The sequence below is a fragment of the Cryptomeria japonica genome, chromosome 6, assembly GCF_030272615.1.
Source record: "Cryptomeria japonica chromosome 6, Sugi_1.0, whole genome shotgun sequence".
Classification (NCBI taxonomy): domain Eukaryota; kingdom Viridiplantae; phylum Streptophyta; class Pinopsida; order Cupressales; family Cupressaceae; genus Cryptomeria; species Cryptomeria japonica.
Genome location: NC_081410.1, coordinates 461,002,172 through 461,029,818, shown reverse-complemented (window position 1 = coordinate 461,029,818; position 27,647 = coordinate 461,002,172). Strand labels below are relative to the sequence as shown.

The 27,647-nt window shown below is 36.6% G+C and overlaps 1 protein-coding gene across 2 annotated transcripts in view; it reads left to right on the top strand.

Moving 5' to 3' along the window:
• The window catches only part of LOC131051001 (uncharacterized), a 205,305-nt gene extending 180,415 nt beyond the window's left edge, over nt 1–24,890 (top strand). For both annotated transcript variants that reach the window (XM_059207432.1, XM_057985323.2), the window contains exon 10: nt 24,280–24,890. In XM_059207432.1, coding sequence (XP_059063415.1) covers nt 24,280–24,747 — 468 coding nt within the window. In that variant the 3' untranslated portion in view covers nt 24,748–24,890. The remainder of the gene's footprint in view (nt 1–24,279) is intronic.
• The last annotated feature ends 2,757 nt before the right edge of the window (nt 24,891–27,647 follow it).

Below are 27,647 nucleotides of genomic sequence, written 5' to 3'. Positions count from 1 at the left end.
ATCACCCCATGGCAAGGAAGCAAGGATGAAAGGAGGACTCAGCTACCGCAATGTTTCCCATCACCACTACTTTGAGCGAGCTTGAAAGGTTGAATATCAAGAGATATTTCTCAACACCCCTTCATGGTGATGAACCAAGTCTACAAGTGCAAGTTGAAGTGTCTTCCTAGTCATCATCCTAGTCACTACCTGCACCAATCAAAGAAGTTTCACCTCAACACATCTAGATGCAATGAACTTGACTCATCCATGATGGCACAAACTTCGAGGCACCTACCCTTGTTATTCATTGGTCGAATATTCCCGAGATGATGTGTCAAAGTGGTGTAATTATTTGATTGGCCAAAATGGAGTTTGTTGTAACAAACCCTAATTAGGGTTTTCGTTCTAAAATCTTGGTCGTTGATGGAGATTTGGTTGTGACCGTTCATTGTAATGCGCTCTGAATATAAAGCTCAAGCTCATCATTTTGTAAAGGCTAATAGTTAGTGAATAGAGCAGTGAATAGTGAATAGAGCTAAGATGGTAGCTAGATTAGAATAGAAGCTAGATTAGGAGAAGGCAAAGATTGTTGTCAAACCTTGTTGTAAAGAACAATTGATTTCATTGAAGTAATGGTGAATTTGATTTGTTGCTTCAACAACTTGCATGATCTTTACTTCTCAATTTGCTTTCTTGTTATTAGATTGAATGGGGGAATTTGTTGAATGCATTTGTGTGGAATCCGTTTACTCCATACCACTAGCCTCTTGTTGATTGTAAGAGTGCCTTGTGTGGTCAACTAGAATGATATGAGCTTAACTTCAAATTGTTATATGTCCATTGTTTATGCATTAACTTGAATGATAATCAATATTTGATGGTAATTATTTGAAAATATTTGAATTATCCCTTAGAAGATTTCACTGAGTTTGTGTCAAATAGTTTAGTTTGATGGTGAGACCTCGCCCAATAAGGATTCCATCTAATCATTCACCCATATTCTTGCATTCTAGGCTTTAAGATAGAGTTCCTCAACCCATCTCTTTAGCCCTTTTTTAAAATTCAAGCTAGTTTTGTACTATTCAAGCTCCAGCGATTCAAGCATTCGACAATTCAACGTAAGTCCCCTTGTGATACCAACAATCTTATCAACCATTGAGCTTATGCACACGTCGTGACTTGACATATCAAAACCTTGGAGTTATCTCAAGTGATCCTTAAGCTAATCTTCAACATTTGAGTAACTTTGTTCAAGAGAAGATAAGATACTTTTGGGTATTTTATTCTATGTTCGGATGTGCATGAAAAATACATCAACAAAATTGGCGCTAGGAGGGCATGATCGCGATGAATACTTGAACAACTCGTATCCAGATTCTATCAATTCATGTTTGTGGGAGTAATCGTAAGGACTTTTTTTTACCCTCCTCCCGTGCTTAACATAATTGGCGCTAGAAGGAGGGCCAACATTGAATTGTATATCAAAGAGTTTTCTTTAGAGTGGAGAGTCATCAAATGGAGAAGCTACCTCAAATCTTTCAGACTCGCATCCTCCTCTGCGCACTCGACAGAATTGAAGCACAAGGAGGGCATGATTGTGGATACATGAGTGAAGCAGTTGATGTTGGAGTTTATCACGTAACGTTGGACTTACAAAGGAAAGAAGCATTTCCCGCAGCTGGAACCAGTTGAGCTTTCAAGTCGAATTTGAGATTTGCAAGATTTCTCTTAATCCAAAAATAAAATAAAAAAGTGAAAAAATTCAAAATAAAAATAAAAATAAAAAAATCAGAAAAAAAAAAGAAAAAGAAAGGTTTCTCAATGGAGCGACAACAGTTTCAAGATGAGCAACAAGTTGATATTCCACAAATTTGGTGGAAATTGAATATACAGCTATACCCACGCCACTTGTTCGAGTTTGCAAGGCTAGGGTAGTGTAGGATCCATGAAACAAATGGACATGATGAGATGCATTGCTTGACATACCTAGCAAGGATGGAATCAACAATACAAAGAAAAATCTTCTTTTGGGATGTCTCCAGGCTAGAAATGGAAAAAGGCAATTTCAATGCCCCAAAGAGAAAAGATCCTCTTTCAAGCTTCTTATGGATGATTGAAAATCAACTTGTCTTGAATGGTGAAATGCGTTTAGAAAACATGTTGCTACCATTGTTGTGTAGGATTCATAATGCACCCCACTCCGAATTTACTTGCTCGTTGTGCGAAATGGCTATCAACCAAGTCCGATATCAGTTTGGATTGCCAGCCTTATCCGAGGAAGAGTGTGTTGCAAATAGATCTTGGAGTGCACACCTTGCAGCTGAATTTAGAAGAACATATGAGCAAGACATGGCTACATCACCGGATTGTGAGAAGAGCTAGTTGCAAGTTGATGATACAAATTCACCAGATGATCAATGTATTGTAGTAAATAGCTCACCATACTTTGCACCTGAAGAGGAGTATCATGGAATTCAAGTTGAAGAAACAATTGAGAATGTTCAAGTACTGGCAAGCGATGATCAAAGTATTGAGCAAACACTCAAGCAAGAAGAAGAGGAATTCCTTAAAGAGTTTTCATTTATACTATGAAAGGGGACCCTTGAGAGTGAATTGTAGGAGATTTCAAGTAGTAGTCTTGAAGAAGAGGAAGACAATCATATAGAGATGTTGAATGAAGAATTGCAATTCATCGTAAGTGAAGCCCAAATATGAAGAACAGTTTGAGGGGGCGCTCAAAGACGTCATCGCCATCATACTATTTGAGGGGGCGTTGAAAGACCTCATGGAAGAGGCACAAATGGAATCACTGTCAAATTTTTTTTCAAACAAACAAGTTGCTACAAGAGGCACAATTCATCGTCAACTTCGACCTCCTGAAACATTTTGGGATGAATTGCAAGAAGTTAGTATGAATGAGACAAGTAGCCAAGGCATCACAATTGAAGATCACTTTGTGTCCAAAGAAGATGAAGATATAATGGAAGACATTCAAGTTAACAAGATGCTAGTAGGTGAAGATCTATGTGTGAAGACACTTTTGTGACGTATTCACACATCGCCCCATTGCAAATGGGAACCCTTGCTTTTTGCCTTCTGGGGTGTGTTTTCTAGGTCTTTTAGGGTTTTTGTCTTTTAGCCTTTGCTTTTCGAGTGTCGCCAGGGGGATCACTAGGATGGTGTAATATCCCCACTTTAAAATAGAGTTTAATAATATATGATAATAATATCCCCACTTTGAAATAGAATTTAATAATAAATGATAATAATATCCTCACTTTGAAATAGAATTTAATAATAAATGATAATAATAAAATTAAAATATAGAATGATATAATTAAATATGATTAATTAAAAATTAATTAAGTTAATGAAAAGTCAAAAGACATGAAAGGAAAAGTTGTGACTCCCTCAACAATGATATATAAAAGGGAGAAGAAAACCTCATTTGAGGGGGGGATAATTGGGGAAGGAGAAGTGCAGATCTGATTTAAATAATAAGTGCAGATTTGATTATGAAAGGTTGTGTCCCTTTCAAATGGTAGAAATAATGAAGAGTTGCACTCTTTCAAAGGGTGATAATGGTGAAAGGGTGTGTCTCTTGCCAAAGGGCATACATGATGAAGAGGTGTGACCTCTCCCTCAAATTGAGAGATATAAAGGAAAGGAAATAAGGGAAAAAAGGGGAGGAGGGCGGGCGGTGGAGAAAAGGTAAGGGAGAGCGGTTTGCAGAGGTAAGGTAAGATATAAGGTTTAGTTATTAAATAATATAAGTGATACAAGGTTTTATTTATATTAAATAATATAAGTATATTATTTAATATGTAATGTCATTATCATAATAATGTGTGAAACTCATTAATATTAGCTACTGAGTAATGTGTGAGGTTCGTTAATAGGTGATGTTAATTGTAATCTAGTGAATATATATATATATATATATATATTTTCAATCAAACAAGGAGTAACATAATGATTATAAATATAGATACTGATTATAATAGATAGGTAATGAAAGAAGTTAAGGTTAATGAATGTAATTAATGTATATGTAATGTTATGATAATGAATACTTTAAATGAACATATTAATGAATGGTTTACATATATTAAGGAATAAGTATAAACCGTATGTTAATGAATTTGTATTAACATACGTTAACGAGTATACGTATCAATGAATAGTAGGGATATAAATTAATAAATGTAATGTTCATTAATTAATGTGTAATGTTCATACATATTGGTAATGTGTAATGTTCATTAATATGTGATATTAATCGTAGTCTAGTGAATGTATATATATTAATTAATGTGTAGCATTCACTAGTCACTAAACATAGGTAAAAGATATAATTTGTTAATTGTTGTATACATAAGTTTGCGTATTAAGAAAGATTAGGAAGACAAAGGTATGTTAAGAGATGTAATGCATATGTAAAAGATGGAAGATTATATATATCTATGTTAATTAAGAATACGTTAAGAATTCATGTTAACACGAGATAGTTTATGAACTGAAACTATTATGCAAATGTATGGCTTGGTTGACTAAAACTCAATCAAGAAGAGAAGGATCTGGCCAATTCCCCTTGAGGACTTGGATGATGTTGGCATCACCCAAGACAAGGTAAGGCAAGGGTCTTCCTTGGCTGGCTTGGGTATAAGAGGTTATACCCAAGACAGGACTCAAGGTCGGGCCGATCCCCTTTGAGGACTTGGATGATGAAGGCATCACCCAAGGCAAGGAATAGACAAGGGTCTTCCTTGGAGGGCTTGGGTGTAAGACAGGATTCGAAGTCATCTTCGATTTCCTGGAGGGCTTGGAACCAAGGGGTTCCAAGAGGGCGAGCTTCATGGCCGCCTAAGGACATCTTGGAACCAAGGGGTTCCAAGAAGGCGAGCCTCACGACCGCCTAAGGACATACTTTGTATGGCATTCGTATCCTTTTTTAGATAAAAATTATGATTATGTTAAATAAGCATTGAAGTTAGACTGCAATTTAAATTACTTATATATATATTTATATGTTTGTTATGTTCTAACAATCTGTTCTGCAGGTTAATGATCTCTAAATAGTAGGGACATTACAGATGGCAGGCTTTGCTTGAGCCGAGGTGAGTCTTTGGGGCCCCAAAATTAGGGTTTCTTTGAGAGTCTTCCTTAGGGCCTGGTTTTTCTCTTGTTGCTAATTGTGTCTTGCTTGGTGAGTGAGTGTCATTTTTGAAGGTCCGAGCTAGGTCACGTTGGTGAGTGATGATGTCTGGAATGTCATCTTGATCTTCAAATGCCCTGAAATTTGACTAAGTCTGGAAAACTGAAGAATCCTCCAAAAACTAGATTTTGCAATATAAGTCCTGGAGGTCCGAAACCAGTCTCAAACATCTTGACAGTATATATGGAATATAACTTAAAGTATAAGAAATATACTTAAATGTTATATTCTATAAAATGATCCTGACGGAGAGTCCAAAATGTCAAATTTTGCTCCTGACCCTTCCAAAGGGTCCAGAGCGAAATTCTTGAAAACACTCATTTTTCCTTTAGCAAGAGTCAAGACCAAGGTGGAGATGCATGAGGAAGGATCTATGTTTGCCTCCCAAAGAGGATGAAAATAGGAAAAGTCAAGGATCCAACCCAAAACATGATTTTCGCTCCTGACCCTTCCAAAGGGTCCAGAGCGAAAATCTTTGTAGCTCTCATTTCCTTTCAAATTTTGACTAAGTGTTGGTTTCTAGGGCATGTTGGGGAATGAATTGGTATGTTCTTGCCTTGAGATGGAGTTGGATGATTTTGAAGAGCAAGATTTTAGCCTAAAAGAGAATTTCGCTCTTGACCCTTCCAAAGGGTCCAGAGCAAAACTCATCATAAACTTCATTTGCTACCTTGTTTGAGCTTGAAACCTTGTCACTTAGGTGGAAAATGATCTAAGTTTGCTTCTTGAGATGGTTTGAAGTTGGAAAAGTGAGTGATCAAGCCTAGAATGAGATTTTCGCTCCTGACCCTTCCAAAGGGTCCAGAGTGAAAATCTTCCTAAAGCTCGTTTCCTCCCTAGTTTGACCAAATTTTGATTTGCAGAGCATCTTGAAAGGAAGGATGGACGTGTTTGGACTTTGGAAATGTGCGAGAGCTTTGAAAAAATGAAGGATTCTAGCCAAGAAGGTGAATTTCGCACCTGACCCTTCCAAAGGGTCCAAAGCGAAATTCCTTGCAAGCCTATTCTTTTGACCTTGTTTTGGCTTAAGACCTTATCCCTTGGGGTGAAGAATGATGTCTATTTGTCTTCTAGAGTGGATTGGAGTTGAAGAAATGGAGAATCAAGCCAAGAATGAGATTTTCGCTCCTAACCCTTCCAAAGGGTCTAGAGCGAAAATCTTAAAATCACCTTATTTTCCTTACAAAATCAAGTCAACTTTGAGTCTTTATAGTTTGGATGAGTGTGAGGAGAGGTGTTCTTGCCCTGTTGAAGTTGATTGAGGTCAAATGATGGAGGAGATAGCTCAAACCAAGGATTTCGCTCCTGACCCTTCTAAAGGGTCCAGAGCGAAATTCCTAGAAACACCTTTTTTTTCCATTGGAGGAGGTCAAGTCCTTGATTTTTTATGGCGTGGATGGAAGTGGGATAGCATGTCTTTGCCTTTTGAGGTGATTTTGAGTTGGATAAGTGAAGAATCAAGCTCAAATCATGATTTTCGCTCCTGACCCTTCCAAAGGGTCCAGAGCGAAAATCCTCCTAGACCTCATTTCCTTCCCTATTTGACCAAATTGTGATGTCCAAAGCATGTTGAAAGGGAAAATGGACATGATCTTGCCTTTGAGAGTGTTTGATAGCATTGAGAAATGAGGGTTTTAGCCAAGAAAGGAATTTTTCGCTCCTGACCCTTCCAAAGGGTCCAGGGCGAAATTCCTTACAAGCCTACTTTTTGACCTTTCTTAAGCTTAAAACCTTGTTCCTAGGGCGAAGAGAGTTGAGATTTTACCTTGCAATGAAGTTTCAAGTTGAAAGAATGATGATTTTTGGTCAAGAATGAGATTTTCGCTCCTTACCCTTCCAAAGGGTCCAGACCGAATTTTCTCAAAAGCTATCTTTTCCCTCAAATTTATGCCAAGTCTAGTGTGGGTCAAGATTAGAGGTGTCTTTAGGTATGTCCTTGAATGGTCAATAATTATCAAGTTTGAAGGAATTGAGCTAAATGATGAAAATCGCTCCTGACCCTTCCAAAGGGTCCAGGGAGAAAATTCTTCAACCACGTATTTCCCCTTGCAAAATCATGTCAAACTTGGGTTGGATGTGAGAGGAGAAGTGTTTTCTAGCCTTTTGAGGTGAATTCAACTTGAAATGATGGAGGAATAAGCCTAAATTAAGAAATTCGCTCCTGACCCTTCCAAAGGGTCCAGAGCGAATTTTCTCTAAATCAACTTTTTTCCCAATTTTGTGCCAAGCCAAGTGCTGACTAGGGCGAGTTTCGATGGGAGAGGTCCTCAGAAATGACTTTGACTTAGCAATGATTATCAAACTTGAGGGAATTGAGCCAAAAAGTGATTTTCGCTCCTGACCCTTCCAAAGGGTCCAGAGCGAAAATCTTAAAACCACCTATTTTCCTTGCAAGTCTAGTCAAACGTTAGGTTTTCATGGCTTGGATGGGTGCAAGGAGACATGTTCTTGCCTTTTGAAGTTAATTGGTGTTGAAAAATGATGGAAATTAGCCCAAACCAAGGATTTCGCTCCTGACCCTTCCAAAGGGTCCAGAGCGAAAATCTTAGGATCACCTACTTTCTTTGCAAGACAAGTCAAAATTTTGATTTTTATGGGCTAGTTAGGAGTGAGGCAATGTGTCCTTAGTCTTGGAGGTGAACTCAAGTTGAAATGATGGAGGAATGAGCCTAAAACAAGATTTTCGCTCCTGACCCTTCCAAAGGGTCCAGAGCGAAAATCCTAAAACCCATCATTTTCTCCAAAATTTGTGCCAAGCCAAGCCTAGACCTAGGTAAGATAAGCCCTTAAGATTGCCCTTGAATGGATTTTGGCCACCAAAAATGTAGATTGTGAGCTAAGACAAGGATTTCGCTCCTGACCCTTCCAAAGGGTCTAGAGCGAAATCCTAGAGAGGTCCTGTCCCTGGCCATGATTTTGAGCGAATTTTCCCTTTTGGGCCTTCCAGGGATCAAGCAAATGTTGTCCAGTTGAGAGATAGATCCAATTGAGGGATTCAAGGGGAGACAAAGTGAGAGGAAAGGAATTGAGTGAGGGAAGACAAGCTAAGAATGAATTTCACTCCTGACCCTTCCAAAGGGTCCAGAGCGAAATTCCCAAAATCACCTAGTTTGCCCATGAGGAAGGTCAAGTTGTGGATTCCTAGCCTTTGGTGAGGAGAAGGATAGCGTATGCTTGCCTTGGAAGGCACTTTGGAGTAGAGACATGGTGGAATTTGTCCAAAAATGCAAAATTCGCTCTTGACCCTGCCAGAGGGTCTAGGGCGAAATCCTTTGAAACTGCTATTTTTCACCTTGTTGGGGTCAGGTGAGGAGCTAATTGTGAGGTAATGTTAAAAGGAGGTCTAAATGAGCTAGGAATGCAAAATTCGCTCCTGACCCTTCCAGAGGGTCCAAAGCGAAATTCTGGATAGGGCTTGTCCCTGGAAAGAGTCTTGAACTAACTTCATTTTAATATCTTTTGTTGTTGATTTAAGGTGTGAAATGCTATGTTGAAATGAATTTATTATGTGTCCTTAATCATGTTTTGGTTTGTCTTGTAGTTAAAAGAAGACCAGGCCAAGACAAGGACGACCTTCTCCAGTCCAACATCAATAAGGATGACCTTCCCCAGTCTAGCATCATCAAGGACGGCCTTCTCCGGTCCAGCATCATCAGGGACAACCTCTTCCAGTCCAGCATTTCAAGGAAAGGTACACCATCCATCCTGGACATCAAAGACAAAGGAGGTTAAAGCAAGGGTTCGTTGAAGAAGCAGACAGTTCTAGAAGAGTTAATTAAAGTTAGCTTCTCAACATCATCAAATTGAGCATCTACCAAGTTACAAGTGTTAGACAAGGTGGCATCCCAGTCATCACTCCTCCAGTCGGATTGGTCCACCTCAGCGTGTCCAGATTCAATGTACCTGACTCATTGGAGATGGCACAAACTTCGATGTACCTACCTCGGTTCTCTATTGGTCGAATATTCTAGAGAAGACGTGTCCAAATAATGCAATTATTTCATTGGCCAGAATTGAGTTTGTTGTAACAAACCCTAATTAGGGTTTTCATTGTAAGATCTCGGCCATTGATTTCAAGTTGATCTGAGCCATCGATTTCTATTGAGGGTGCTATATAAGCCCTGGCTCCTCATTTGTAAAGGCGAATGGTTAGCTAATAGACAATAGTGAGAAAATAGTTGATAGTCTGTGAATAGGTGGTAGAATAGCAATTAGAGTAGACTAGGAAGAGAAGACAAGACATTGTTGCCTCAATTGTAAAGACTTCTTTTTCATTGAAGATATGGTGAAATATGTCGTTTTGTTGCAATATGCATGATCTCTTGTTGAATCTTCATTTTAGATGATAGATAATTAAATTGAATGAAAGAAGTTGTTGAATGCACCTGTGTGGAATCCATCTAATCCATACCACTAGCCTCTTATTGATTGTAAGTGCGCCCTGCGTGGTCAACTGGCATAAAATGAGCTTAATCTCAAGTCGTTACACGTCTATTGTTCATGCATTAACTTGAATGATGATCAGTATTTGATGGTGTCCGATTTGAATATATTTGAAGCATCCCCCAGAAGATTGCACTGAGTTGGTGTTGAATTGTTCAACTTGATGGTGAGACCCAGCCCAGTAGGACTCCACCTAGTCGTTCATCCATCTTCTCACATTCTAGGTAGTAGAGTAGACTTCCTGAACCTTGCATCTTTTGCCATTTGTTTGCCTTCTAGTTAGTTAATAGGACTTGTGATTCCAGCAAATCAGATGTTTAGGTCATTGAGTGTAAGTCCCCTTGTGATTCCAGCAAATCACATCATACCGCGAAGAGCTTATCCACACGTAGAGATCCTACATAATAGAACCTTGGAGTTACTCCGATTGATCCTTCAGCGAGATCTTCAACAGTTGGGAACTTTGTTCAAGAGAGGACAAGGTACTTTGGTATTTTATTCTGTGTTTGGTCGTGTACAAAATACACATCAACAGACACCAAGGCATGAATCTCTACAAAACATGGATAATAGTGAGGATCATCAAGAGATAGAGAAGGAAAATGATGCAAGAGGCATAGATGACTTGAGGGATTATCACACATTTGATGTTTCACCATTCCAAGAAAAAGGAACTGAGTGTTATACTATTCAAGATAATGAAACTCTTGGTGAGCATCCATTCTTACCATCAGAAGGAGAATTAAATGAAGAATGTCAAGTCGTCTTAAAGGAAGAACTTTCGAGTATCCCTGGAGGCGAACAAATGGAGCAAGAAAGTGAAAGACACTTTGAGTTGGTGTCTCCATCAATGTCAGCATTTGAACAACTGCTAGAAGAAATTTTTGAATATCAATCACTCAAAGAGACTCTCATGTTCAAAGACATGCTTACGAAGTTTCATGAAGATGTGTGGTTTATGCATAGAGATGAGCAAGATGTTATTGTGAAAGCAGAGAAAGTTGAGCCATTCGAAGGAGCACTAAGTTTATTTCAAGAAGAGCTCGCAAGTGAGGATCAAAGTGTTGTTAATGCTCGTGGAATGGTATATCACCAATGGCGACCTCCTGAAGCAGGTAATGATCTTGCTTTCGACAATGCACTGAATGGCGACAAACACTTCCATTCGAGCATGAACGACACGAGGTTGTCTCTTTCCCTGCTCTCATTTTTGAATGCTATGATTTTGATTATGGGGGTTTTGGGAAAACAACTTGCATTTGGATAGATCACAGTCCTAATGAGTTGCCTCAATTTCTTATCTTGTGTAAAGAATTGCTTGAATATGAGAGATGCATGGTGAGGGCTTGTTTTTTTCGTATTTAAGGATGAATTTGCCTGATTGCGAACCATCAGCTTTGCTACGCTCTTGTTGAACATATTGAGAAATCATGTAAAGTCATGTACATATATTGCTTCTTTGAGTCGTGTCAAGTCTAGGAGTTTTGTGTATAGCTTTAGAGTAGGTTTTCCTTTTGTGTGTTTTAGTTAGGGGTCTTACTGAGCCAAGTTCTTAATTTGCCTTGAGTCATATGACTCATGATACTTAAGTGGCTCAAGTAGTTAGTTGTTTTCTTTCTTCGGTGTGGTTTGTTTTTGTGTGCCTCAGCTTAGTTTGCTTTGGGTTTAGTTTGCTTTCGAGTCGGTCGTTTTGCTTAGTTTAGGTGTCCTAAGTGGGAACCCTCATTTGTGAGAAAGGTGTTTGTGTTGTTTTCTCACACACTAATAAAATTTTGGATCTTATGTTTGGTTCATTTCCTTGATATCTACTTATGAAGTGCTTTTGAATCCGAGGTCATTCCTCTCTAGCTTTTTCATTTGGTTAGGACTTGTACTTGACTTGGAAGAGAATCACTTTCTATGTCTTGATACCGACATCTTTTGATTACAATATCTTTACACATTAATTAACTTGGAGGCATTATGGTTTCGAGGCGAACCCGTGATTAGTAAAAAATCTAAAGTCTTACTTCAACGCCATTGTAATCGTCAAACCCAAGTAAAGCTTCATTGCTTACAAGCAAAAGGCATTTACGGAATAAAAGAGAAGAAGCAATATCAATAGAGAAAAGATGAAAAGTAAAAAATCAAGAGAAAAGGAAAAGTGAAATGAAACGAAATATCCAAAATTCGCTATGGAAATATGCGAGTAACTCCATTGGGGCTATGGACGCCCGACTGACAATGGAGCAATATTCGTGAGATTACAACGATAACCTTGTCGGGGAAATAGACGTCCGACTGGCAGCGAGGCTCTATCCAGGATGCTTATGAAGTTTAGACAAACTACATAGCTAATCACGATGGAACTTGGAATTCACAATGTTCTTGTTAAGGGGAATGAATGCATTTGCACACACATGGGTAATCAAAGACTAAGTGCCTTGATCCGGTTTGGGATTCTTCTTCCACCTTGAGTATGTTTCCTAGTGTCTTGATAGGTTGGGTTCAATTTTCTGGAGGTTCTAAGTATGGATTGAGTCTTTATCTTTGAAATGGTCAAGAACATTTTTTCGAGGTGGTGCTAGATGCTGTGAGGTATTCACACATCGTCCCATTGCAAATGGGAACGCCCACTTTTTTTTCTGTTTTCCAGGGTAGTGTTAGAGTTCTTTGCTATTAGCCTTTATGTTGAAGAAGTATAGAAGGTTAGGAAGCCAGGAATTAGGTGGATAGCCTTGTGTGAGGTGTGAAATGAGTGAGTTTGTTAGCCTTCAGTGTCATGTCCCCTCCTGGATCGTTATATATATACGGAGAGAAAGAGAGTGACCCTAAATGAAGAAATTATTATTATTAATTAATATAATAATTACCAATGAATGATTATTTAAAATTCATTAATTAAATATTATTTATGAACATGACTTGAATATTATATATTATCAACATAATTTATATATTCAATAATAAATAATAATACAATTAAAGACTAGTCTAAAGATGGCCGATGACCATTAACTATGGAACGATGAGCATAGTCTTTGATGACCACACCATAATTGACAATAATAACTAAAAGACACAATAGGCAATTAAAACAAAGTAATTATACAAGTGACCAATATATTGAAGTCAAGAAATAGTAATACAACCGTCCAAAGCCAAAGTAATTACAACAACTCATACATCAATGATCATCAGCGGTAGCATTTGATAATTAGGTTGTAATACATTTATTAGCATTCGTACTCGACAATCCATGACCAGCAAGTGCGTGGAGTAGCAATAATAACCATGACATAACATAACACTCAGCACATATGCAGAAATAAACTCAATGATACAGTTAATAATTTATATTTGTAGTATACTTGATAAGATATTACTACTGTTCGTATTTTCTCTTCACAATATTTGCGGTGGATGCAAAAGCTACCATATCTGACATGGATACAATTCCTAAGTCTAATTGGTGGTCAAACAAATGTTCAAAGCCTAAAGTGGTGGACCCAATATGAAATGGTGAGAAATATTTGAAGCTTAAAGTGGTGGACCCAATATGAAATGGTGAGAAATATTTGAAGCTTAAAGTGGTGGACCCCGTATACAATATGAAACGGTTCACTAATAAATCATTAGTGGTTCACTGAAGTTCTATGTTGATTAATGTATATTTTTTATTGATACGATTCATTAAGAAGAGGCTAAACAATTTACAATACTGGGTAATAAGAGTCGGAAATAATAAAGTGTTGGTTTGACTTTGTTAAAGATAATATTCCTCTACATGGTGCAATTTTTTAAGGAAATGTTTTGTCCTTAAATCAAACAAATATTATCTTTGTTAGTCGGTGATTAAGTCAAAACAAAAATCACCGCTAGGACACAACCCTTCAATCACGGGTTAATGCAAAAGACACAATGTTTCAGTGAAGGAAGGGATGTATATATAGAATAAGTTGTGGAAGTGTGTAAGGGGGAAAACTACGAACAGCGAAGGCAAGTACAGATCAGAAACTACGAACAGCGAAGGCAAGTATAGATCGGAAACTGCTGCTGCGGGATTAAGAACAGGTAAGTAAGGAATTAATATTTTTATATATGTTAATGAATATACTTAATGCTTATTTACTGTAGATGTTAATGAATATAAGTAATTAATATTTTAATATATATATTAATGAATGAATATTTAATATATATGTTAATGAATACATATTAATGAATAGTATACGTTAATAAATAAATGTGAATATATGATAATGGATGTTTCCTGAATATACGTTATGGAATACATGTTAAGTTAGGAGCACGTAAATGTAGATTATGAAATGGAAAATAGTAATAAATTGTAAAATGTAATATAAATGTGATTGTATGATGGAGGCTATAGGAAGGAAACTCCCTTAGCCTAATGGAGAGATTATGATAATCCCTGGTAGGCAGTATATACTTGAATATCTATATACATATATATGGCTTGGTTGATTGAGTTCATCCAAGAAGAGACGGATCTGGCCGGTCCCTTCTGGTAGACTTGGATAATGAGATGCATCATCCAAGGCAAGGAATGGATCATATAGGGTGGTCTTCCTTAGTATGACTTGGGTGTAAGAATTTACAGCCAAGATAGGAATCGAATTAACCTTCGATTTCCTGGATGGCTTGGGTGTAAGAAATTACATCCAAGATAGGAATCGAATTAACCTTCGATTTCCTGGATGGCTTGGAACCAAGATGGGTTCCAAGAAGGCGAGTTTCACGGCTGCCTAAGGATATGTTCCAGTACTGCACTTGTATCCTTTTTATTAAATAAGAATTGAGACTAGTATTAATTAAGTAATTTAAGTTTAATTGCAAATTAGATTAGCTATGTATATATTTTGTTGTGTTCTAACAATCTGTTTTGCAGGACAATGATCTCTAACTAGTAGGGACATTACAGTGGTATCAGAGCATGATCCTGCCATCCTGTAGGGTAAAGATGAATCGTTCTAGTCAATAAGAAAAATCTGACAATGCGTGTATGCTTGCGTGTTTGAAATTATCCATGTGTATGCTTCGTGTTTATTATGTGTATGCTCCGTGTTTGTGATTCACATTGGGAGATAACTCAGTTTGAGAAAATTGCCAATTGCTTGAGGACAAGCAATTTTGAGAAGGGCGGACTGTCATGTCCCCTCCTGGATCCTTATATATATACGGAGAGAAAGAGAGTGACCCTAAATGAAGAAATTATTATTATTAATTAATATAATAATTACCAATGAATGATTATTTAAAATTCATTAATTAAATATTATTTATGAACGTGACTTGAATATTATATATTATCAATATAATTTATATATTCAATAATAAATAATAATACAATTAAAGACTAGTTTAAAGATGGCCAATGACCATTAACTATGGAACGATGAGCATAGTCTTTGATGACCACACCGTAATTGACAATAATAACTAAAAGACACAATAGGCAATTAAAACAAAGTAATTATACAAGGGAAAAGTGACCAATATATTGAAGTCAAGAAATAGTAATACAACCGTCCAAAGACAAAGTAATTACAACAACTCATACATCAATGATCATCAGTGGTAGCATTTGATAATTAGGTTGTAATACATTTATTAGTATTCGTACTCAAGACAATCCATGACCAGCAAGTGCGTGGAGTGGCAATAATAACCATGACATAACATAACACTCAGCACATATGCAGAAATAAACTCAGTGATACAGTTAATAATATAATTTTATAAAAATACTTGATAAGATATTACTACTGTTCATATTTTCTCTTCACAATATTTGCGGTGGATGCAAAAGCTACCATATCTGACATGGATACAATTCCTAAGTCTAATTGGTGGTCAAACAAATGTTCAAAGCCTAAAGTGGTGGACCAATATGAAATGGTGAGAGAAATATTTGAAGCTTAAAGTGGTGGACCCTGTATACAATATGAAACGGTTCACTAATAAATCATTAGTGGTTCGCTGAAGTTCTATGTTGATTAATGTATATTTTTTATTGATACGATTCATTAAGAAGAGGCTAAACGATTTACAATACTGGGTAATACGAGTCGGAAATAATAAAGTGTTGGTTTGACTTTGTTAAAGATAATATTCCTCTACATGGTGCGATTTTTTAAGGAAATGTTTTGTCCTTAAATCAAATAAATATTATCTTTGTTAGTCGGTGATTAAGTCAAAACAAAAATCACTGCTAGGACACAACCCTTCAATCACGGGTTAATGCAAAAGACACAATGTTTCAGTGAAGGAAGGAATGTATATATAGAATAAGTTGTGGAAGTGTGTAAGGAGGAAAACTATGAACAGCGAAGGCAAATACAAATCAGAAACTACGAACAGCGAAGGCAGGTATAGATTGGAAACGACTGCTGCAGGATTAAGAACAGGTAAGTAAGGAATTAATATTTTTATATATGTTAATGAATATACTTAATGCTTATTTAATGTAGATGTTAATGAATATAAGTAATTAATATTTTAATATATATATTAATGAATAAATATTTAATATATATGTTAATGAATGTAATTAATGCATATTTAATATATATGTTAATGAATATTTTAATATATACATTAATGAATGGTTTTTAGATGTTAAGGAATATGTGTAAACTTATGTTAATAAATATGTGAAAATATATGTTAATGAATACATATTAATGAATAGTTAGGAATATATGTTAATAAATAAATGTGAATATATGATAATGGATGTTTCCTGAATATACGTTATGGAATACATGGTAAGTTAGGAACAAGTAAATGTAGATTATGAAATGGAAAATAGTAATAAATTGTAAAATGTAATATAAATGTGATTGTATGATGGAGGCTATAGGGAGGAAACTCCCTTAGCCTAATGGAGGGATTATGATAATCCCTGGTAGGCAGTATATACTGAATATCTATATGCATATATATGGCTTGGTTGACTAAGTTCATCCAAGAAGAGACGGATCTGGCCGGTCCCCTCTGGTAGACTTGGATGATGAGATGCATCATCCAAGGCAAGGAATGGATCATATAGGGTGGTTTTCCGTGGTATGGCTTGGGTGTAAGAAATTACATCCAAGACAGGAATCGAATTAACCTTCGATTTCCTGGATGTCTTGGAACCAAGATGGGTTCCAAGAAGGCGAGTTTCACAGCCGCCTAAGGATATGTTCCAGTACTGCACTTGTATCCTTTTTATTAAATAAGAATTGAGATTAGTATTAATTAAGTAATTTAAGTTTAATTGCAAATTAGATTAGTTATGTATATATTTTGTTGTGTTCTAACAATCTGTTTTGCAGGACAATGATCTCTAACTAGTAGGGACATTACATTCAGTAACATCAAGATCACATGAGAAGTTAAGTCCATCATGAGTTCAACCAAAGAGTGTGAGAGGCTGCTAGATAGGAAAACTTCAAATGTCCCTATCTTAGAGCGAATTTCACTCTTGTTGCCTCAAGTCGAGGGAGAAAGCATATCCATGAGATGAGTTTTAAGGTCTTATAGTATATAGAAGCATACACTAAGGCATGAAGTAGTGAGACACAACTTAAGAGTACATTTGCAAGTTACTTCAAGTGCCCTTAGTTGAGAGCGAAGTCGTTCTTAGAACGCACCATGAGCCTAGTTTCAACAAACTTGAATGAATGGGATGAAGGAGAATGAGCAAGAAAGCACTAAGTTTCAAGTTTCAATTTGCTTCATGACCATCACCTTTGGAGCAAATTTCCCTTAGGAACCTTGTTTGAGGGTGATTTAGAGCATTTAAATGAAGATGGTGAGTATGATTTCGATTTGAGATCACCTCAAGTACTCCTTTGGAGCAAAATTTACTTCATGTGCTCTTTAATAGGAGCGGATTTTCATTTTAAGCCTTCATAAGGAAAGTTTGACATGTTTTTGCAGATGAAGACTTGAAAAACCCAAGGATTGAGTTGATGAAACAATGAAGTCATGGAAGGAAAGTTAATTTTGGTTTGAAATTCACTTCATGTCCAAGGCAAGGAGAGTGAACTTCATGTGCTAGCCAAAGAGAGCGAATTTCATGTCCAAGGCAAGGGTAGCGAACTTCATGTGCCAGCCAAGGGGAGCAAACTTCATGTGCACACCATTTGGAGTGAATTTCCTTTAGAGGCCTTCCCTAAGAACAATTTATCATGTTTGCATCAATAAATGGTGGGTAGACTCAATGTTAGAACCTATAGAATGAAGGGAAATAAATGGAAGCGAGTTCAAAGACAAGTTTAAGGGTAACTTCATGAGCATCAAGGTTGGAGCGAACTTCAAGTGCTCCTCTCTAGGAGCGAAAAACAACTTCAAGTGCTCCTTCATGAGAGCGTATTTTCTCCAAATCCTCTTACCAAACGCGCAAAACACATAAAATCAAAAAATATATCAAGTTAAAAGAACTATCAAGGTTATATATCATGAGTGTTTGATACCATACTTGTTTTGTGTTGCAGATATGAAAGGAAGATGATGCAAATTGCAAAGCAGCACCTTGAAGAAATCAGAGAGGGAAGATTGCAAGACTCCGCCACCATGCATGTTCAAGAAGAAAACTTCATTAGCAAGCACAAGGGTATCAAGGAAGGAAGAATCTCAACGCTCACCACACTATGAAGATATGAAGAGATTAAAGGAGTGTGAAGGAGAAGTTATACAATCACCCCAAGGCAAGCAAGCGAGGATGAAGGAAGGATTCAGCTGCCTCAATGTTTCCCAGCACCACTACTTTGAGCGAGCTTGGAAGGTTGAATATCAAGAGATATTTTTCAACACCCCTTCATGGTGATGAACCAAGTCTACAAGTGCAAGTTGAAGTGGCTTCCTAGTCATCATCCTAGTCACTACGTCCGCCAATCAAAGAAGTTTCACCTCAGCACATCTAGATGCAATGAACTTGACTCATCCATGATGGCACTAACTTCGACGCACCTACCCCTGTTATTCTTTGGTCGAATATTCCCGAGATGACATGTATCAAAGTATTGTAATTATTTCATTGGCCAAAATGGAGTTTGTTGTAACAAACCCTAATTAGGGTTTTCATTGTAAAATCTTGGCCGTTGATGGAGGTTTGATCCTGACCGTTCATTGTAATGAGCTCTTAATATAAAGCTCAAGCTCCTCATTTTGTAAAGGTTAATAGTTAGTGAATAGAGTAGTGAATAGTGAATAGTGAATAGAGCTAAGATGGTAGCTAGATTAGAATAGAAGCTAGATTAGGAGAATGCAAAGATTGTTGTCAAACCTTGTTTTAAAGAATAATTGATTTCATTGAAGTTACGGTGAATTTGATTTGTTGCTTCAACAACTGCATGATCTTTACTTTTCAATTTGCTTTCTTGTTATTAGATTGAATGGAGGAATTTGTTGAATGCATTTGTGTGGAATCCGTTTAGTCCATACCACTAGCCTCTTGTTGATTGTAAGAGTGCCTTGCGTGGTCAACTGGAATGATATGAGCTTAACTGCAAATTGTTATATGTCCATTGTTTATGCATTAACTTGAATGGTAATCAATATTTGATGGTAATGATTTGAACATCTTTGAATTCTCCCTTAGAAGATTGCACTAAGCTTGTGTCAAATTGTTTAGTTGGATGGTGAGACCTCGCCTAGTAAGGATTCCATCTAATCATTCACCCATATTCTTGCATCCTAGGGTTTAAGATAGAGTTCCTCAACCCATCTCTTTTGCCCTTTTTTTCAATTCAAGCTAGTTTAGTACAATTCAAGTTCCAGCGATTCAAGCATTCAACAATTCAACATAAGTCCCCTTGGGATACCAGCAATCACATCAACTATTGATCTTATCCACACCTCGTGACCTAACATACCAGAACCTTGGAGTTATCTCAAGTGATCCTTAAGCTAATCTTCAGCATTTGAGTACCTTTGTTCACGAGAGGATAAGATACTCTTGGGTATTTTATTTTGTGTTCGCATGTGCATGAAAAACACATCAACAGGTGTGTGTTATGTTATAACAGTGGTGAATCCGTTAACCATGTCCTTGTTGGGTGTAATTACACGAATACTTGTTGGAAATGGTTGGAAGCGGCGCTTGGTTGGAACGGGCCTAGATAGGACCTAAAGGATTTCCTATCAAGTTGGTCAAATGGATTTAGAAGAGCATTATGGTTGGATATTTGGATGGTTGGCCCTTCCATGTTGGTTTGGCATGTGTGGAAAGAGAGGAACCGGAGGATTTTGTAATTCGAAAGATTAGAGAAGGTATAATTGAACTATTGAATGCAAAGTGCAAAGTGAAGGCAGGATCCATATTCATGAAATGGGATGAGGAGATTCAAAAGGAGTGGGGTGATTTGAGGAGGCCTAAGGGAACCCTAAGGGATAAGTCGAAGGCTAGAAAATATGTTGTTTGGAAGGTGCCTTGTGTGGGAATGTGTAAGATGAATTTTGATGGGCCAGCAAAAGGGAATCCTGGCCCAGTTGGGGCTGGATGTATAATTAGGGATTGTAGGGGTAATTGCAATTGGGTGGCGATGGAAGATTGGCCACGCTACAAATAATGAGGCGGAGATGGATGCTTTAGCCATGGGTTTGAATATTTGTAGAGATAAAAACATTAGAGACATTGATAGCAAACGTGATTTGCAGTTGTGCATTCAAGCTGTCATTAAAAAAGACACTGCAAGCTGGAGGTTAGAGGGCTGGATACAAAAAGTCTGGATGTTGTTGGAAAATCTTGGTGACTTTTCAATCTCTCACATATATCATGAAGCTGATGGTGTCGGGTATTTGCTGGCTAACTATGAGCTATCCCAAGAAGCCAATTTTATAGTAGATGCCAATCTAGTTAGATGGACGGGTCTAGACAGATTGGTTGGTAGGGAGATGCTAGATGGTGTTTAAGTTAGGAATGTTACGCTTTCTGGAATAGATGGAATGTTAGGGAAGGCTAGGAAGTAGGTGTGGGCCTTGTTTACTCTTTGCTGTCAAAGGATATTCTGGCCCGATGCTTTCAGAAGAGAGAATTGACAGAGATCATAATTGTCTGAATGGTTGATTAGGCCTTATGGTATTTTGGTGATGTGGGAAGTGATTTTCAGGGCTTTCTCCTTGGCTATAAATGTGGGAAGGGTTGCTTGCGGGGATCAAGAAGACTTTCAGAATTGTTTGGGATTCAAGGGGGGAAGAAGCACTTCGAGCTTAAGCACTTTTATAATTCTCTTTCATATTCTCTCCCTTCTAATGTTTCACATGAGTTTGAGTATGTGGCTGCAGGTGTAGTTAATTCTATTGAGGGCATATCTGTTTCCTTGGCAATTAAAATCTCTACTAGCTTGAGATTTCCCCATTTCCACCGGTAAGTCCGATGATTTCACGCTGTGAGATTTTTCCAATGGAGAATCACTACTCCCCCTCTCAGATAGAGCAAGAACGGTCAAAGTAAAGAGGTAGAAACATGCATTATCTAAAGCCAAGCATCAAATGACTTTAAGACACTCACTTAAACAGTAAAATATGGAGGAAAGAGCAATTTTGAGACACCCACTCCTATGGGTTGAGTTTCTTTGGAAGGATTCTAGTCCAATTAAGTTGCACTCCTATTAGAGGGCTGATGTGATTTTTGATTTTATTATTTTCTATATAAGGGAGTGGACCCCATGTCCACAAATGTCCAAAAATATAAATTATAAGAACAGCGATACTCATAATTGCCAGAAAATAGAATGTATAGATACTTTATTGATACTCATAATTGCCAAAAAAATAGAATATTTAAATACCTCATTCATAATTTGGAAAAATGATCAACTCTCAAAATGTTATTACACAATGAAAATTCAAATTACGATCGATATTTAATATTCTTGTTCTTCTTCATCAGAGGCATTATGGTCAATATCAACATTTGGTTTAATTTCATTTGAACCACAATCAATTGGATTGCCACTACCACTAGTTGTGTCAAGTGCAGAAGTTGGTTCAATTTCATTTTTCAAACATTTGACAAAATGCAGAATCATTAACAACACAAGGAAAGTGATTTCACAAAACATAAGCAAACAGCTGCTACATATGCATATTGTGAATCAACTGAATCAATCTTATCAATGCTGATATAAAGTTTACTAACTCCATTTTCATATGTATGGCTCACAAATGCAACTCAAATGATATTTAATTGCTTGCTTGCTGGCATATTCTGATTAAAATTGCTGTCACAAAGTCATGAAGAGTGAAACTGAGGTTTTCATTTATGAAACTATGCTTGGGTATGACCCTTGGTACTTCTTGGGTGCCTGGGTTCACTGTGGGTACCTAGGAAGAACCGAAGCTGTACCCAAACCTGAATGTGAACCATATACCCATACCAGGACACAGGCTTTACTAGCAGTGCCTGGTAACATAGAATCTAAGTGTAGTTTTTGCTAGGATGACTTTATATTGGGAGCATAGTAGCATTCCATTTACATGTTATGGTGAAAGTGTAAATGGAATTTGATTACCCTGGTTTAAAATTGGAAAAACTCAAGCGAAATTTCAGGATCTTAAAAAATATACTATTCATAAGTGCAAGGAAAAATGCTAATTTTGTTTCATGTCAAATATAGTGTAGAGATATAAAAATACTAGCCTACTTTCACCAAAGAGGCTTTATGTAAAAAATGAACAGCTGGCCCCAAAATAGTAGGCCTTTCCTTCACAAAGCATGGCCTGGTATTTAAGGACCGCATTGGTTTTTTTACCCCTAAACCTTGAGTTTTTTTTAAAAAAAATTCTCATAATGGTGTAAATTTAAACATCTAAAATAAATCTATCCAAAGTAAATCTTAAAGAGAATTTAAAATACCCTAACTGTAAACGAAAACATGTTCAGCCTGCATGCGCTCATTTTTTTTGTCTCTAATAGAATAAAAAAAGGGTAAGTGTATATAAAATGATATCAAGATTATGTTTTGAAAAACTGGGGATGAACATAGGAAACAACATGGTAAATGTGGTGGGTTGCAATTACTTCAGATTAATTGCAAGTTTTCCATGTGTAATGCTAGCGTGATTAGCTCCAAAAGCCGGGGATGTGTCCCCGGACCTCATACTAGGGACGTCTCGGGGACGGTAGGGGACGGCACCTTGACATCCCCTCATTTGCAAATTTGTTTTGGAAATGGCCCCTTTTTCAGAAACATCGTCCCTGACATTGGGGGCGTCTGGTCATCTTGGGGACGGCTGGGATGTTCCCCAACTGTCTCGGGGACAGCCTGATGTCCCTGGTGTCAGCGAGAATTATAAAAAAAACACTTTCGAGTTGGAAAAAAAGGCATTTTTAAAATTGTTTTGTGGGCTCCTTACCTCCCAGGTTGCCCTAAAAGTCATTAGACAAAAGATTTTGATTCATTTGATGATTTGTATGAGAGGAAACTAAAAGGAGCAGCAAGAGGCTTTGAAGCAAACAGCCATTGAAAGAGGAGCAGCAAGATAGAAAGAAATGAGGTTGAATCTACTGTGGGATGTTGATCCCGAAGATGTTGCCCAAGTTGATGAGGAGGAGACCCTAGGGGGATTGGTTGGGATTCCGTTGGATGAGGTTGACGTGGACCATGACAATGGTAGAGACTTAGAGGAGAACTCTGATTTTGATGCAGTGTTAGGAGACACAGATTAGGGGCAGCAGTGTACTTTGTTTTTTTGTATTTTCATATCGTAATTGAAAATGAAACTATATGGCAGCAGTGTAGCCATTGGGCATTTTGTATGTAAATTTTTTTTAATATCACATGCATATTGACAAATAATTCTGAATTATGAATTCATATTGAGTATTGATAATGAATTTTGAACACAAATGTTGTATGTTAAAACTTAAGGTTCTATAATGTTTTCATATGCATGCTATTATGCTATATCCATATTTTCATATGAATATAATGTATGTATGAATGCTATATCCATGTTTTCATATGAACATTTGAAATTTCCCTATATATTTTAAATTTTTCCTATCTTTTATATAGCCATCCCCTTTTCTGTCCCCAAAATTGGCAAAAAAAATTTTGCCATCCTGGAACTCTATCCCACCGTCCCCTGCTGTCCCTGTTTTGGAAACTCGGGGTAACGTAGGTGATTAGGAGTCAGGAAACAAGTAACACAGCAAATTTCACCCAAGAAAGAAGGTAAAAACCTGGTAACCTTGTGTAGGGTAATTTTTTATTTACAATATTTGCACAGCTATATTGATAAAAGTAATGGTTGAACACTGTAGTGGTGTAAGAAGAGGCCCTAAAAATAAACAGATCGTGTGATAAATTCCAAAAATAAAGGGCATTTAAAATCCTACGAGATTGAATATGTTTTACAAGTGATCTTGGATATGTAGCAAAATTTAATAATCTTCAATATCTACAATTATCATCTTTGACAACATTATAACCATGCGTCCCAGTAATCTAGAAGAGTGGTCTATTGTTTTTGTAGAAAATCCTTGCGAAGTGAACTAATATCTTATATATGGTGTCTTATATTGAAATCCTTTTGGTTAACTATCATTTAGTTCTTTCCTATCATCGAGTTTATGCTATAAGATTATCTAAGAGTTGCTATGTTGGAAGTTTGAAAGATGATTTTGTGAAACATCTATGCAGATATGCACTATAAATGAGCTTAATTTGGTTGCCGATCCAGTATTCCTTGGGCATATGCATAAACAAGGGACAGATGTAGGAGTTAAACTTTTTGCTCAAGAATTTCATGGCCAATCTGAACAAGCTGCAAGTACAAATCGTATGGACCTTAAACCATACAGTTTGCCATACCAGAGTGGTGAAAATGGCTATATTCTGATCTCAGAGGAAAGTGATGCACAACCACAGTTTTTCACAACAGGGTTTCAAAAAGAGAATGCATGCCTCGATATAATCTTGTCGATAAGTTATTTGCAGAAACTAAGTAAGAAACTGTATCAAATGGAACACTATAAAGAGAAAAGGCATTTTGATTGCCTGAAAGAAGAAAATAGAGAAATAGAAAATGCATATCAATTACGATCTTCCATCTATAGTTTGTTGAAATTCTCTCCTTCTAATAAAGTTAGTCTGATTTTGTATCATTAATTTATTAATGCTGGAAATTTTATTAGTGCAGAAACAAATACCATCCTTGTGAAGTTGCTAACATGTCCATTTGCTTGGATCCTTGTATATGTGCAACCAATTAATATTACTATTGCATTATTGAAGAGTTTACATTTAGTTTTTCTTGTTTTGGTAGTCTACTGTACTTGATTGTTGCTATCTGTCAAAGCAAGGTCAAATAAAATCTCTGACCCTAGTCATGGTGCTTAGCAATTAAACTTTCCATCCTTATTTTATTTATTTCTTCTAGATCTTTTTTGGTATGAATTGAATGCCCATTAAAACATGGGTTGGTTGGTCTAATGCGATGCAATAATTCAGAAACATGCTAGAACATGATACTGTTTAAGTTTTACATAATTGGTTATCACATTGATTTGATGCATTTAGCATTTTGGAAAACTTTATAGTTTACATTCTAAATAATTATAAAAGTAATTAATACTTGATTAAATACAAATAATAAATAATTGTAATCTGATAAGTTAAACAAAAATTAATAATAATCATTATTAAATAATCGTTAATTAAATAAAAATAGCAATTAGTTTTTGAAATAATAAATGATTAAATAATGATAATTAAAAATATTAAAGTAGTACAATTCAGAAATAAAATAAATTAAAAAGGATAAAAATTAATTTTTAAATGGAAGAAAATTAATTATTTATTTTTATGAGAAAAAATTATAAAAAGAAAATAAGATAATTATTATTTTGCTTTCATTTTATTTCAATTATTATCTTGATTTGAATTTAAAATTATTATTTTTTCCTTGTAAGTTTTATTTTATCTAATTTTTATTTTTTTTTGTGGCAAATTACTACCAAGGGAGTAGCTCTTGTTATATAGACAATTAAATAAAATTAGTTACATTTTCAATCATTTTACATGCTTGCCACTACTCATGAGTTTGGTGGCAAGCTCAACCATCCTATCTACCTTAAATGTAGTGAAAAGGCCTTTATTAGAGATTGTAAAATGGAAGAAGGGTTTATTATTTTTGAAGATAAAGGCCTGATACAAATTCATAGCCTTAGCTAGTTTTTTGTTCGTCCTCACCATCATACAATTCACGATATCACGTAGAAGGTCTCTTTTGGGGAATTTGTTGAAGGCAAAGATCACACTTATGGCTTTTGGGATATATTCCTCTTTCAATAGATGATTAGCCATGATTTTGTCTATCATTTTCCTCCCAACAACCCTCACTACTTTTTAGAGGAAAATGTTGATGAGTTTCCCATCATGGATGTGGCTTTATCCAAGCTTCCTTATGTTGATGATCTTTATGGTGTTCTCCAGCGAAAGGGTCTTCAATCTTGAAGACTCACTAAAGTTGTGCAAAGATGTCTTCTTGCATATTCTAGCAAACAAAAACTTACAATTGGAATTGGTGTAGCCATAACCAGTAAAACCCCCAAAGAGAATCAATTGGCTTATGCAGCAAGAGTAACACAACGAAAGCAACAAGAAAACATAGCAAGATTACAGAAATAGATCATATTATCGCCTTAGAACTTCCGACAACCAACCGGTTATCATCATACAATTATCATAGAACATTCGGTAGTTAATTGGTTACATGCACGCTTCAAGCTAGATACAATCTAACTGGGACTCTAAGAATCAACTGGATCACTAAATGCGAATCTCAATCCTTATTCTCAATTCTACTCCCTCTGCCCCTACAAATGATTACATAATAACATATTTATACCCATCAGAACATATCCGCGTCGGCCTCATAAGATTACATTTACCAATGCAAGAAAATGAAACATGTAACTAGGTCGGCCCTAAGAATTAAATAAATCTTTCTGAAAAATAACAAGCAAGAAGTGCGGTTCAGCAAGAAGGTCGGCCACATGCCAAAGAACATCGATCAAGACCCAAAATAGATCCACATGCCAAGAATCGCTCCGATAATGAAGGAAAACCAACCGGTAAGCACAACTATCCCGAAACCCAGAAACAGTCAACCGGAAGCGATAACTGATCGGAAAAGAACCCAAATGAACTGAAAATATGAAATTAAGCACATGAACCAGCCTGGAAACCGAAAATAAGATCTGCCACGAAAAACAAGCAACTATCGGTACCAACCAGTAAGAACAAATAAAACTGTTCAATGCACTAAACAAGAACAAAACTGAAAGGAAATACTTTTGGTTGATGCAAGATTGCTTATCGACCGAGGATGCTCTTGCATTAGACACCCCAGGTAGAAAAAAAATGTTCTAAGAGAGGCAACTCATGAACATCTAAAAGGATTCAGAATAAAGACCCCATACTCATTTTTGATCCAAACATCTTGTTTATCTGCCAATCTCTGCTTTAGCTCCTCTGATGCCTCAACTGGCTTCTCTAACCCCTGACTCTCTTTGTTTCTCTTCCTTTGCTTCAGATCTGCACATTGTCTCTGTTTACTACTCTCTTTCTTATGCAACTCTGATTTGGTTATGCCCCAAGACTTCATTCGGTTTGTCACCATAAGCTCTCTGTCATCCGGTTCTGTTTGTCCATAAGATTACTGAAACGGATCATATTATCACCTTAGAACTTCCGACAACCAACCGGTTATCATCATACAATCATCATAGAACATCTGGTAGTTAATCGGTTACATGCAGGCTTCAAGCAAGATAAAATCCAACCTAGACCCTAAGAATCAACCAGATCACTAAATGCAAATCTCAATCCTTATTCTCAATTCTACATCATCTGCCCCTACAAATGATTACATAATAACATATTTATACCCACCGGAACATATTCGGGTCAGCCTCATAAAATTACATTTACCAGTGCAAGAAAATGAAACGTGTAACTAGGTTGGCCCTAAGAATTAAAGAAATCTTTTCGAAAAATAACAAACA